The 14,376-nt window shown below is 43.8% G+C and overlaps 1 protein-coding gene across 7 annotated transcripts in view; it reads right to left on the reverse strand.

Moving 5' to 3' along the window:
* LOC120957121 (protein outspread-like) overlaps positions 1-14,376 on the reverse strand; it is a 192,275-nt gene that overhangs the window by 49,417 nt on the left and 128,482 nt on the right. For all 7 annotated transcript variants that reach the window (XM_040379138.2, XM_049609536.1, XM_049609535.1 and 4 more), the window contains exons 3-5: positions 6,782-6,847; positions 3,074-3,262; positions 2,804-2,867 (exon numbers count right to left, since the gene is read on the reverse strand). In XM_040379138.2, coding sequence (XP_040235072.2) covers positions 2,804-2,867; positions 3,074-3,262; positions 6,782-6,847 — 319 coding nt within the window. The remainder of the gene's footprint in view (positions 1-2,803; positions 2,868-3,073; positions 3,263-6,781; positions 6,848-14,376) is intronic.

Below are 14,376 nucleotides of genomic sequence, written 5' to 3' on the forward strand. Positions count from 1 at the left end.
TGATCAAAAAGTAAGCTTACATAAGTGAAGATTATATCACTTATTATTAGCAATTTTTAGTTATTTATACTCCTACAATGTAAAATGTGTAATGTAATATTAAAATTTATAAAAAAAATCAAAACGTTCAAAAACGTTTGTGGAATTAATAGAGCAAGATAAGTAATACTGACAAAAGTATTGTATGTTTTTTTTACTTTTACATTGAAACAAAATTGGCATTTTGCATGCAAAATATTCGCCCTACATGAAATACGCATAACAAAACGCTTGATTGTTATGCAAAAGAATGCAACAAAAAAACTCTCTCTCTTTCTATCTACTGCTTATCCCGATCCAAACAGACCGAATAGAACAAGCAATCAGTCGAATGACAAATCTGTTTTTCCACCGTTCTACCACCACCTACCCATCCGCCTCTAACGGTGCCCGGGGGCCCTGCAAATCGTAATGGCAGCAATTTTTCCCGCAATTTCTCATAATCGAACCTCGGGTTTTCATTTCTCATCAGCGGTGCATCCGAATGCAGCTCCGGGACAGAAGAATGGCACCTCCCCTCTCCTCCCATTCTTCACCCATTCCAATTTGTGCAAAAAATGGCTACAAACCATCCGCTCTCTACTCTCCCCCGGGACAGGGAGGGATGTATAAAACAAACGAGTGAAAAATGGGAAGAAAAACGAGCCAAGAAATGACATCGGGCAGCAGCCAGCTTGGCCGCAGCGAGCCATCCATTCGCGTTCTTGGCATCGGTCCGGCAAACGGCACACGGTCTCTCGAAATCGGTGAGATTATGCTTCATAGCTTCTAAATTGGTGCTCGATTGTGTAACACGAAGCGGAGTGGAGGAGTGGAACGGACGGCTGCCATGCCCAACGATGCCGTTTTATCTAAGTGCGCTCCGGTCACATCTCGTGGCAAACATTTGTCGTAAACGTATGTAGCTGTGTCGCGCAAAGCGCCCGGTTACGAGTGCGATCGATTGTGCGTTGTGCCGCTGGCGTAAAGGGGTGCACACAAAAAAGAGGAAACATACACATTCCCGTTCCGTATTTCCCCCACGGCTCGGGAGAGGGCATCTAGGGACAGAATAAATCGGCAATGCAATACACAATAATAACATCATTACCGTCGCTATCGAAGCCGCCTTTGGTTGAGCATCGTGTGCAGCGGCAGCAGCAGCAGCAGCCAGAGCGTGTTCTCCTAGGTTATGTTATGAAACGATGGATGGAAAAAAACGCCAAGACAACCGGTAAGGGCGCAAGATCCAACGTCAAATCGGTGATCACGCATGGTAGAATAGAATGTGAGGTATAGGCTGATTGCATTTCCAATGCATCGCAACCATGCATCGGAGTGTGAGAGAGTTTTCTTTTTCTCCTGGCTCTTTTTTCCACACCACAAGAAAAACACTTTACCAACCGCAGAAAGACAGTTTTCCCCTGTGGTTTGAGGGGGAGTAAAGAGAAAGCATAAAGCAGCAAGAAGAAACAACGGGTGAAATGTTCTACATGTCAAAATCTTTTATTATTATTGATTGCATAACGGGGTTTATATCATTTTTTTCTTCTACATCTTTCCCTTTCTCTGCACTCTTTGGTTCCCCAACGAAGCAGTGGTGGTGGAGGTGCGGTGGCCAAGATAAATCGATCGTGGCGATCGGTGAGGTCCGGTTGCGGTTCGTGATGCACCACGGGTTCCTCATACCGTACCGAGTGCAAGAAGCCTCCAATTGGACAGTTGGGATTAAAGCTGAAGGGATAGAGAGCTCCATGAACGCAACATAAAAACATGTGTAGAAATTCTTGAAAAAGAGTGTGTGGTCTTGTTGCTTTTTTCGTGGAAAAACAAGACAAAAAATGTATCCCGGAAGACGGCGGGATCCCATTTGGCTGGGAATGATAAATAAAGCTAAGATTCACCGCCCGAAACAGCCTCAACTGCGTCATCTTCACTGGACGTCGTCTTTCTTTCACCAGGCATGACTTTTCACAGCGGAAACGTTTCTCTGGTTCGACAACAGGGACGCAAAAAACACGGAAAACAAATGAAGAAAGTATTCGAAATGGAACAAAAAATGGCAGAACAACATATAGGAATTGAATCGAACGTGCCGCGCTCTTTAGAACGAGAATAAATCTTTGCCACACAACAAAAACCTCACCGAGACCAAAATAAAAGAAGTATTTTTTGTTCTGTTGGATAAAAGCCATGAAAATCTGAAGGTGCCCCATCCCTAAAAACGCATCCATCCACACACACACATTTGTCTGCGGCAGAAGGGAACACACATTGTAACTTCACGCCATATTAGCGGTTCTTTTGCAGCATGAGTTTTAGCTTCCTTTCGCTTCGCTCGACTCTGACACTCTCTCAGCTCGCGCAGGATGGTCAAGCTTCTGGCGGTGGTCAAAGCCGAGCCCTCCAGTGACGGAACCAATCGTCATGTAACGGGATTTGTCCATCGGCTTCTTTCCCGCCCGGCTTCCCTCCCCATGCCTTTTATATGAGGGGGAAAGGGAATCAATTTCGCGCGCCCGTGAAACGTAAGAATGATTGATTTAGGAACGCGGATTCGACGGTTCACTGATCTTCTCGGTATGGGTGGTGATATCCATCTCTACCACATCATCCTCCCCCACTTCTCACAGTGGAAAAAAATAAATGCTTGTCGAAAAACAACCTGTCCACCCGCAGCACCGCCGCGTGGGTGCGTGGTGAAAGTCTTTCGGGTGCGAATTTTTCGGCCGCAACGCAACGGCAAATTCGAAAGCGCAATGAAGCGAAAGAACAATCTACTTACTTTGAGCTTGCAGAATCGTGGTCGCCTGTCCGCCGGGGAAGGTTGCATTTCGCTTGTGACGGCCCTGTAAAGATGAGAATTGCGTGGGGGGAGAAACAGCAAGTAAGTGAATGTGTAATGGTTTTGCCATTGCCCCGTTGGGCGGAGAATAACACTAAAACGTTAACGTTTGCAAGAAAGCATATCGATCATTTGCAATTACGCGCATGCACGCGTGATTGATGCAAAGCGTTGGATGGAGATGATGGGCCATTTCGATGGGATACGTACCTTGGATTTGGGGAAGGCTACCAGCACGTTGAACCACCATTTCGACTCCTCCGGGCAGGTACCCTTCACGAACGTGACACGGTCCGGTGCGGTGATGGCGATCGAGTGCGGGTGGCTGGTGATGTTGTCGGCCGTGGTCACCTCCAGGACCTTCGTCATGTCGATTATGGCCTGTGGAATTGTTTCGGGCTGCAAGGGGAAAGAGAATGAAATTGTATGGATATTAATATAAATTTTGTGTGAAAGTATTCAAAGGGAAGGTAATGTTGTGTTAATGCTTCATGAAAAAATACTTATGCGATAATCTGATTTGTTTATGTATCTACAATGCTTCTTAAATGCTTCTGCAAGCCTTTATCAAAGCTATTTTACACTCTAAAAATGACTGTACGACATGACAGAACGTTTGCTTTGTTTTTGGTATGAAATTCTTGGAATTCCGGTTCGGAGGATAATGCTTTCTTTGGTGAAGCTTATCAAAATATACATCTTAGCAATAATTAATCTACTGCTTATTTGTTTATTTGTTTAAAAGTTAAACGCATCAAACTAAAGTTATTTAAACGTGTGCTCTAATATTATTTTACACGTGTAGGTCTACATGGTTATACACATATAACATGGTTTAGATGGTGCTTAATTAAGATAGACGTAAACGATCCCTGAACGTGGCCTGAGTTATATAAAAGTCGAACAAAGCAGCGATGGAGTTTCTGGTATTATTAAACTAAATTAAAATGAAATTGAAATATTTTACAATAATTTTGAAAAGCGAGACAAATATTAAATATCTCACAGTGATTAAAACATATAATTTAAATCATGAGACTGGATTTAGATGATCCTCATCGGATATAATTTCTCATCCATAAACACACTGAATTGCATCCTTAAAATTAACAACGCACAACGTTCCGAAACCAAACGGGGGAGGTAAGTGGCACCATCAAAATGAATTACCATTCACCAGCTAAAGATCTCTCAATCAATGGGTGCACCGTGATGGCACACCAACGGTTTTCGAATCGATCGATACCGTGCGGTGCAGACGCACCGATTTGCAGACCACAGCAACAGTAACAGCACGGAGATGGTGCCGTCGCTCCGTGTGCAACTAAATTGCATCAATAAAACCGTTAAATTAGTTTACAGAAAATCTCCATTTCGGGGAGGTTGTTATAAATTGCACGCATGGGCAAACAGAAGAAAAAAAATAAACAAAATCCAACGACAGCCCCAAGAAGAGAAGCGCTATCATTCGTAGGGATGCGAACAAGGGAAGGATTACATCAATCCCATTTTGGGAAAATATTTATATCCCACCGTTTCGGGGAAGGTGTTACGGTGTTCTGGGGATGCATGTTGGGCCTTCGCTTTTGTCTGGTGTGTTGCAGTTTTTGTAGTTGTTATTTTGGCAGGAAGAAATGTGTCAGGACTAAGAGATGCGCCGATGAGGCGCTAACCATTTTTTTCGTTTTGCGCCACAGTGCGCCACCTGTGGAGAGATTTTATTAAGCAGCCGCGGTCGTGGATCGCCGGGCCACACGGCACAACGGGGACGCGATAGTACCCATTTTAGCTGCACATTTTATAGGGTGTTTCTTTTATTTCTTTACGAGCACTGTGAGCGAAGTGATATCGGTGCTATTCCCCAATGAGGATGGCAGGGTATGTTACGTCTTTGCGAAATTAAATTGGATTTCTTTTCGGTTTCGCTTTTGTTTGGCTCTTAATCTTAACTCTCAATTTTTGGTTGCATTCGATTGCATTTGCCCTTGGAGCTTTAGCTTTAGCTCGCTGGAATCTGAAGGATTGTGTTGGGCTGGGTTCGGTTGGGTTATTGGCGAAGTTTTTCCCAAGAAGGATTAAGCGCGTAGCTATTCCATGGCCGTGCAATAAAATGTCGAGAAATGAATTTGAGACAGTCAGTGTGCTGGTATTGGCCATTGCTGGTGGGAGAGTTTTAACCTTGGCAAAGATTAATTTCAAAAAAAAAAAATCTTTTATGCATTTGCAGACATTTCGTTCAAATTCTCAAACGGGATACGACGTGGAATTTCAATTCCAGCATTCAAGGGCATGTTCTCTGGTTCATCTTTTCGTAATAGCATGACGGACGGTGTGGTCGTCGGATTACTTCCGAAAATCTGACAAAATATTATGCCTTCAACGGTTACCAAGCGAGGCATTCATATTTTTCAATCATCTTGGTAACATTCTTAATTTGCAGACGCAGACGGCACAGAACATGACCCTCGCTGAGCAGGGCCGGGGGCGATAGTAAGCCGAAACTCTGACAGTGATTCTAATCTTGAGCGGGACGATTTAAAATATTTGCTTGTCACGCTGCATGCGAGCGAGCGAATGCAGACTTGGTTTGATGCTGGAGTCACGTGAGGATGTATCGCATCGCTGATCCATTACAACCTGCTGAGTTGAGTGGAAACATTCCTTCCAAAATTGTTTAAGCACACACATGCAAAGCAAAGCCGAATGCATCATTTTAACCCCACATCACGGCGGCGTTGAATGCCCAAAAGCCAATCTTTTTAAGGTGATCCATGATTAAATCGACACTCCGTGGCACCATATTCACCGTGAAAGAGCCGCAACAGCGAACATCGCAATTGGATGGGATTGGTGGATTTGGGGTATTAAAATTTAAAAATAACACAACCCGATTCACCCTGATAGCGGCAATTACGAAAAAGCGGACAAAAAAGACAAGCCATTCAATTAGAAACTTTATGTGACCCGCGCGCACTTCGGGCTCGGGATGTTCGGAGAGCAGAAACGTGAGCATATTTTGTTTAATTTTCGCACACCTTCTCCTCCTTTGAAGAGCGATATAAGGCTGGCAACCAACCAACGGCAAACGTTTTTAATGCGGCGCATTCGGTGTGTTTATTTGCTCATGTACGCATCACATGCGTGGCTATATAAAAACAAAGATTGCAACGAGCGTTTAAGCGCGTGTTCGAATAGCTTGTCGGGGGGAACCAAAGACAGGTGGAAGTGGAAAATAATTCTTCAAGCTTATTATTATTAATGTCTGAAGTGTACAGATCGTGTTCCATTTTTGGAGGGTGCACGGTGGTTTGCCTTGTCTCGTAAAAACGAGCAGAGGATGAAAATAGGGAGGAAAAGGAGGCTGTGATCCGGACTTTAGTCACCTTCTTGGTAGTGCTAATTGACCATTGTGAAGCCACCTTCCCTGCGTCAGGTTTCGCTTGTAGGACAGTATTTCCGTTATTGGTTGTTTTGTGTGTGTGTGTGTGTGTGTGTGTGCTATGCCTTTACTTTACGCAACGAGATTGAATGCGCCTTTTGTGTATAGGGCTTTTTGCCACTCACACCTGTTTTACGTTATCTGGCAAGTATTTAGCGTCATTCGAAATGTCTGATGTTGTACGTTGAGACAAATGCAACAAAAAAGAATAGAGCGGAGTGTTGCAACGCTAAGTAAAATTGATTTGCTTCGCTCGGACAGTTATCCTTCACACAGGTTGCAGATAATTAGCAAGGTCAAACCGTTCTTTCGGATGTTTTGCATACGAAAAGCAATTTATTAACCATCTCCACAAAGAAATTTTTTTTTTTTGGTGGTTGCTAAAAATATGCCTTTCAAAACACCAAAAACGAACAAAACCCGTCAATAGTAATAACTTCCACCATAATTCAATCAATCGATAATGCATTTATACTTACATGTTCATCCACCGAATAAGTGAGCTCCCCGTCGTCGTACAGCACGAACCACCTTCGTTGCCATCGCTGTGGAAAAGAGATAGAGAAAGAGAGAGAGATAAAAAACACACATACCAGTTAAGAAAATGTCAAAAGAATGCAAATTAATTACGGTAACCATAAACAAGCCGCAGCTGTAATAAATTTGCTCCCCGACATCCGGAGACGTTCTCAAAACACTTGGTGGAGGCTGCGCATACGAGGACACCGGGAACCAAAAAAGATAAGCATACTGCCAAATAGTAAAGCAGCATCGAAACATCCCCTCCATAAAAATCCCTCAAAGAGAATAAAAGTACGCACCAAAAACAAGACAGTTAACATCAATAATTGAAGGAGAAAGGCATTAATTCAGACGAGTGAGTGAGAGGGGCGCGCGGGGCGAGGGAAATGAAAATATCATAAACGTCCACCGCGAGGCGATGCGGATAAAAACGTTCCAGACATGTGTTTTATTAGCTTTTTTTGGCGGTTGGTTGACAGAGGGTGGGTCGGGCACTGTGAGATGAATTTACAGCAATGCAGCAATACTTATCCGAAAACGCTTTATTTGGTTATGGAATGCCATTTATTGGCGTTATAAGGTTAGGGCGGGCAGGAAATATGGGGTGGACAGGGCCGGTGTTCGAGCCAAAAACGGAAGGATCCGGTGGATATGGATTTTTTGTTTTGATTTTCGCATTCTGACCAAATATTGAAGACAAGCACTTCAAAGTGTCTGTTTGCGTTGAGAAACATGTTTCAGTTTTTATTTAATATCATTGAATTGTTACACATTAAAGTGATAAATATAAAGTCGCGAGACAAAAATGTTTGGTTGGAGAGATATTCTTTAAATACAATCATATATATATTCTTGAGAGATATTCTTTAAATACAATCATATCACACTATTGCTACGCTGGAGTGTTAAAACTGGTCAAAAAGCTCTGATCACAGTCAGATCTCTGATTTTAATTTTTCAGAAAAAAGTAATATCAACAAAAGAAAAATTCAAAGGTTCGACATTGCAATTGCACATTATCACCTTGATCGGAACGCACGCTGTATAAACCATGAGCGTACGAAAGTGCACCTCGGTCAAGATGCATTCTTGTTCACGTAAATGGAAAGGTTCAATGCCTTTTTTGGGGAACCGCAGCCATCTGACTGCCCTGCCCTTGCTTTTACGTGTGTCTGATTCTGATGGAGCACACTGACGATGAATAAAAAAAGAGCCGTAAACATATCATCATCAACTGACCTACAACTGAAGCAGAACGCGAATAAGAACGCAAACACACGGTAGGACACGATGAAAGCGGAGGAACAATTTCTACCGCCCCAAAAATGGCAAGTGTCCTTCGCAGGGTCATGAAGGGATGTAGTGCATACGGCGCACGGCACAACATGTCTCCTTTGCTTGTGAAGTTGACCTACATGCTAGAGGGCACTCCGGTGATCGGTGAAGAATGACTCGTTTGGCTTTTACCGTTCAACGCGGACCGGGAAAGGGGCATAATGTTGTAAGTGCAACGTTTTTTTAAAGGACGGTGTTGTGGATAAAAAGGTTTTTTCTTTTGAATTTTGATGTGAACAACTGGCTCCATGTTATTAACTCCTGCCGGCCGGGCAGGTACGGGGACCAGTACCGAATTGTGAGTGAAAAACAATTCATCATATTTTGTGTGTGATGGAAGCTTTGAATGGAATGCACTTTTGCCAGATGAATAACGTTCATACGGGGAAGAGTGTAACAACCCTCCCCCCTCTCTCCTCCCCCTTTGGGACCTATCACACGCACTGGCTCACATTTTCTCGGCCCCAATCCAATCAGATGGGAATGGGTTTGTTGTTTTAAGCGGCTTCCGTGTCGTTTCGTTTGCTTTAAATAAAACAAACGACTCATTCGAAATTTTGAGAGTGAAGCGACGAACCCCTCCAACCCACAAGGGGAAGAGACATTAAAACAACAGTTAAGCAAGCAGTTTTAATCGTTTCTTTTAACCCTTCGTCGTGGTCATAGGGCTGAGTGTTGTGTTTAGTTTCCATCTGTCCTAATCAACCTTCCCAGTGTCTTCTCTCTTCCCCACGGGACTTAGTGGTGAAACTGACGCGCGTAAGTTTTTGTTTGTAAGGGAGCAACAAAATAAGCAGACGGTCAGATCGGATTGAAGCGAGTGATTATCACCGGAGGCGTGAGCAGAATCGTTAAAGTGTACATAAATTATATCCAGCGGACCGCTTCTATTGCGTTGAAGTTTGCTCTGCCCTAGCGGACTACCTTTATTTACACCCTGCCTATTGCTTTCTTTCTGAAGGCGAGACGGTGTGTGAGACACTCCCATTCAAAAAAGGGCTGGTGCTGCTGTTGCTGAGAGGGAGGCAAGAAAAAAAAGACGAACCCTTTACGATCCACCTTCTCCATTCATCCAGCCCGAATACTGCTACTCCGTCTGCTAGACCTAAACCGGCCGGAGGCAAACTGTGTGCGCAACATTGTTATTGTTTCGTTGAACTACAAGGTGTAATTCCCCAAACGCCAACCCTAGGACCGGTGTCGGATGAATGGGATGAATGAATGGGGATGCTAAAGGCACCCTTCGAGTACAGTTTAATAGAGACCCTCTGGTGAAGCAGGCGATCTGCAAGAGCGGGTGAATCGTGGGAGTTTTGGGCTCAAAACAAGCTGGCCAGCAACTAATTCCCGAATGATGGCATAAACTAGTTGCGCGCAGTGGCAAATAGCAGCGCCAGCCGCAAGTGCCGCAAGAGATGTTAATTAAATTAAAAATGCAAACAATCTATAAAACGCGTAGGGGTGTAGATTGCATTCGTGTGATGGTTGTACTGCGATCGTTGTACCGGTATGTGTACTAGGGGGGAAAAAGGTGTAAATACATTGACGCCCTATGCGAAAGATTACTGTGAGAGAGTGTTCTATGATAAAAAATAATTCCAGTTCTAGTGGGTTTGATTAATGGGCGTTGGTTTTATCGATGTTTTTTTTCATTCAGTAGCTTTAGAGGGAGGAAACTATGCCACAGGCAAGTGTTTGTAGAAGTTTATCGATGTTTGTAAGCGTTTGTTTGCAAGGGAAATTTTCTTCCTCGGAGATTAGAGCACACTTAATTTCACAAAATCAGCCGGAAGGGACAATTAAATCTATTAAGAATTGAACGAGATATCCTGAAACCAACCCATTCTTTCGCTCTGTTCGCTTAATCTAAACTCTTTTCCGCTCGTTCTGGACGTGTTTCTCTTCTTTCTCGTTGATGCCCTTTTGGTGCAGAATTAATTTCCTGTAGCGATTGGCATTGGTCAACAAGCCAACCAGCAAGAAAATCTGCGTCTCCATGCAGCAGCAAGTGGTTAATGCTAATTAATTGTTGTTTCCCCTTCCTTAACAACCCCAACAACCTCCGCCATCATAACCCTTGGAATGAAACACAACCAAATTGACGATGGGAAAAAGTCTCGATTGTCTTTGGCCAGTGGATTGCATTGAAGCTTTAATAGCTGTTTTTGATAAGATACATTATTTATGGGTGACTCGTGGTTTGTATAAAAGTTATTTACGAGTTATTTGTGTGTGTGTGTGTGTGTGTGTGTGTGTGTGTGTGTGTGAGTGTGTGTATGTTTAAATACAGAGAAGAAAATAATGAAATGAAAACATCAAGCAAACTACCAATAAGTGAATATTGACAAAATTTATCCATTTCTGAATATAGGCATCAACTGTTTTTTCAACATGTTTCTTCCAATTTCAAAATTCAAGCTTAATGGTTGAGCTTAATTTGTTCTAATTTAGTTGATCGAGACAAATACATACACACACACAACAGCAGTGCTACAGGAAAAAGAAACTCAAAACGACCACCTCCAAATCGAAACGATGTAAGTGTGCGGGATCTATTGAATCTTATAATTAATTACCTTCACTTAATTTTAATCACTTAACCGTTCGGAAAGCGAACAAGAAAGCGGTCCAGAAAGGCTTGCCAGACACTGACACAGCCCGGATCCGGTTCACCGGTGGGTCAAAAGAACGGTAGGGAATCGATTGATTCGACCCATCGGCTCTACCAACTGCTAGCCGCGATGGTGGTGCAGCGAAAACAAGTGCTCCCAGGTGACTTATAATCTGGCCCACCATAAGTTATTGGTTCCGATTGATCCCGGTGACGTGCCAGGGGAGGCTTCTTCTCGCGGGCTACAGCTGTACCGGTGCGCTCGAAATCGGCAAGCCGATTACAAAGCGTTCGGTGGTGGTTCTTTTTTTGCTCAGTGTAAGGTGATTAATTTGGCGCGTAACAACATGTTGGCATTGGGTACGCGAGACGATGGTGTGTTTTTTTCGGTGTTGTCCTTTTTTTGCTATCCCTTAATGCTTTACGCGGCACAGGTAGCAACACCGACTGGGTGACATTTGCAACCGTCTGCGTCTCTGCGCGGCACATACCATCGTCTCCTGCATGCGCGTACTTGCGCACATCGCACCCTTGCATTAGCTTGGAGAAGAGCTTGGGCAGCACAGGGGAGATGATAATGGCCGCTCGGGCTCGGGAGAGAAAATATGCGCGGGGTTGGGCGTTGTCTTGGCCATACCATGATTTGTGACGCCGCGGAATGATCGATCGATTCGATCCCCGATCGGTTTGGCCTTCTGTCGCGATCGGGACGGCGGGGAGTTGTCGGTCACCGAAAAGGGCATGGACTCGGATGGGACAGTCGCGGGCAGATAATGGCACAATAAAGCGGTCAAAGCTTTGGCAGGCAAGCGCAGGTTTTTTGTATTTGTTTCGTGTGTTCGGTGTGCGCACGGTGCGAAGGGCACACAGTGACAAATGGTTATGGAGCAGATAGTCGATCACGCGTTGAAATGTACAAAAATGGAGTAACGGTTTTTAGGCGTTCAAGCGGAGGGTTTCAATTTGCTTTTTTGCTGTTGCTGATTTTAAAATATATTTCAATTTGCAATAAACCTTGCACAAGAGTCTGTTTTATCTGTACATTAAAGCATTTACAAAAACCCGTGATTCCATTTGTTAAGGCAAGTTTCAATCAAATTATCAGTAACTAGGTAGAATCAGCTAGCAATGGGTCTGTTTGGCTAGAAAGGAATTTCTAACAAAGTTTACACTTAGTTTTCAAAAGCTTGACTAAACGATTAGTTTCATTACTAAATTAAAAAAATAAAACCCGTTTTACATATTTATATCATGGTATTAAAAAATCTTTAACATCAAGTACACATTTTATAATAATAGTGGTTTTGGGATTGTTAGCTATGCATGCCTCTAAATCAAATCTTAAAACGAATTCTGGACATCTAAATCATTATTTTTTCAAACACATTTCCTCTTTGCTGTAATCTTATTTCGGTCATACTCGGTTAATCCTAAAGTTGATACATACTGACTAGGGTACAGTAAAGCTTCCATTTGACGTATACTTTATCCGAACCCAACTATGCCATATTTTCGCCAATAAAATCCCCTAAAAAAATTCTGTAGGAATGCTCGCGCGCTTTCGCTTTGATCCCGTAGGTTGTGTGCGCGCGCGTGAACGCAAATTTATCGCCTCGCATCCGTCGAACCGGCCACACGAGAGTGTTATGCTTGCGCATAATTTTCCAACCTCGTACCACCATCACAGGCATCTCGCATCACCGGCAAAAAAGGGACACATTTTACGCGGCTTGATTTTGTCTCCAGCTCTCAGGTAACTGTTTCGGACGGAAGGTGGGTGGTTGGAAAAGCGACGCTACAAATAACGCCATTCCACCGCACGAAACAAGTTGATCCATCGGTTGATTTCGACCGAACAGGGCAGACCGATGGGGCGGTGTTGCCTTCCAATTTTGCTCGTCCCCAACTCATACAGCCGCGGGGTCCTTTTTTCTACCCCCATCATAGCCTGCCATGCTTAGAGCTGGAAACCCGCGCGAGGAGAAAGCCGCGAGGTAAGGTGTCAGGATGCGCCAACCGCCTCCGCGCGATACGCGATCGCGGCTGATTGTTTTCTTCCCGCGAGCGCTGCATCGTCCGCGATCGATGGCGAGATGGCAATTTGCATAAATTGGAGTGTCATTTGCCACTGCCAAAGCGCGCGCGAGCGCTACCGCCAAAGCCCGGCTACTGTTGCGCACTGGCCAGTCGTAGCCCGTTGGTGTAACGGGATTTTGAATAGTTGTGGGACGTTGGGGCGAGATGGGCGGGTTGAGCGAAGCGGTACAAGCGTTACTACCCTGAGGGCGTTCGAGCCGACGAGATCGGTTATTGATTCGTTTGGTTCGTTTGGGAGGGTGATTTTGTCTTGTTGTGCTGTTTTTTTGTTTTGTTTTGCGCCAAGCGCTCTCCACCACGCCAGCGAAAAGGTCGTCGGGTTAATTCGTCAGCAGATCGGCAAAGATGCAGTTACAAATAAAGGGGATGATCATCCGATGCAAGATCTCCCACGACGCTCTCGGACGAACGTCGGAAGGTAGGCTGGGATAGGTTGAAAACAAAAGTCTTCCGAAAATAATGCCAGAATAAATAAACACGAACTTCCAGCCCGGAGTGGCCCAGAATGGCAAGTAACAAAGTATCAGTTTGCAAAGCTGGACAGCGGGATGTGCACGCCAAAATTGGGACTGAGGAAGCATCATCAAGAACACGATCTGCTTCACGATTGTTTTGTGTCGGAAATGCAGCTCCGGAATGCAGCGGGATGTCGAATCCTTATTATTATCTTAGCTCAGCAACCGCAACTGCAGTGAAAGAGGAAATCACGGACCAACAATTGATGAGCTGCCCTGGATTCGGCGGAGAGATAGAATTGAAAAGGTTTTGTGAGCGGATGTTGGAGCAAGTACAAAAATACTATACTTAACACAATGTAACACTTTTTAAGGGCATAATCATTTGCTTGCCTTTTCCCCCGAACGTTAGGATTACAATTATAGTGTCATTTTGGTGCATTTTCATGCTGCATTGCGTGATTTTTGGTTGGGTAATATTTTCGCTAGCATTCGATCCTTTCCGTACGTGGGACTTGAATTGGTTTATTCTTTTACGATGGTTGGTGAGTTTCAAAGGAAATTTAACTCGTTCTGTTTTATATTCTGGGTATTTCCCACTAATGACTGTTATTTGCAGCAGGACTTTCGAATTCTAGTTAAGATGCTTGTTTGTTCGACGTCCAAAACATTGGAATTTTGTGACGGAAATAAAAACAATTTTGATCTTTTGCTACATTAATTTACAAATACAAATCAAGATAATTGTCATGATAGCAACAAATCCTTTCGATTCCGCTTATCTATCGTTTTACATCACAGCAAAACCGGCAACATCATTCTCAGATGAAAGGTGCAATTTCAACCCCATCTTACAGAACTCAATCGATGCGAAGAAGTACAATAAATGATTGGCGGACAGAAAAAGAACGGAACAAGAGTAAGTGATGCTAGCATGCAAGCCGTTTACAAAAAAAAGCACGGCTTCCCCCAAATGTCATGCACAATTTTGTGCAATTTATGTTTATTGTTTTCGGCACGTCATGTTTTACGACATTGTTTATCTTGCGCTTGC

The sequence above is a fragment of the Anopheles coluzzii genome, chromosome 3 (genome assembly GCF_943734685.1).
Source record: "Anopheles coluzzii chromosome 3, AcolN3, whole genome shotgun sequence".
NCBI lineage: Eukaryota > Metazoa > Arthropoda > Insecta > Diptera > Culicidae > Anopheles > Anopheles coluzzii.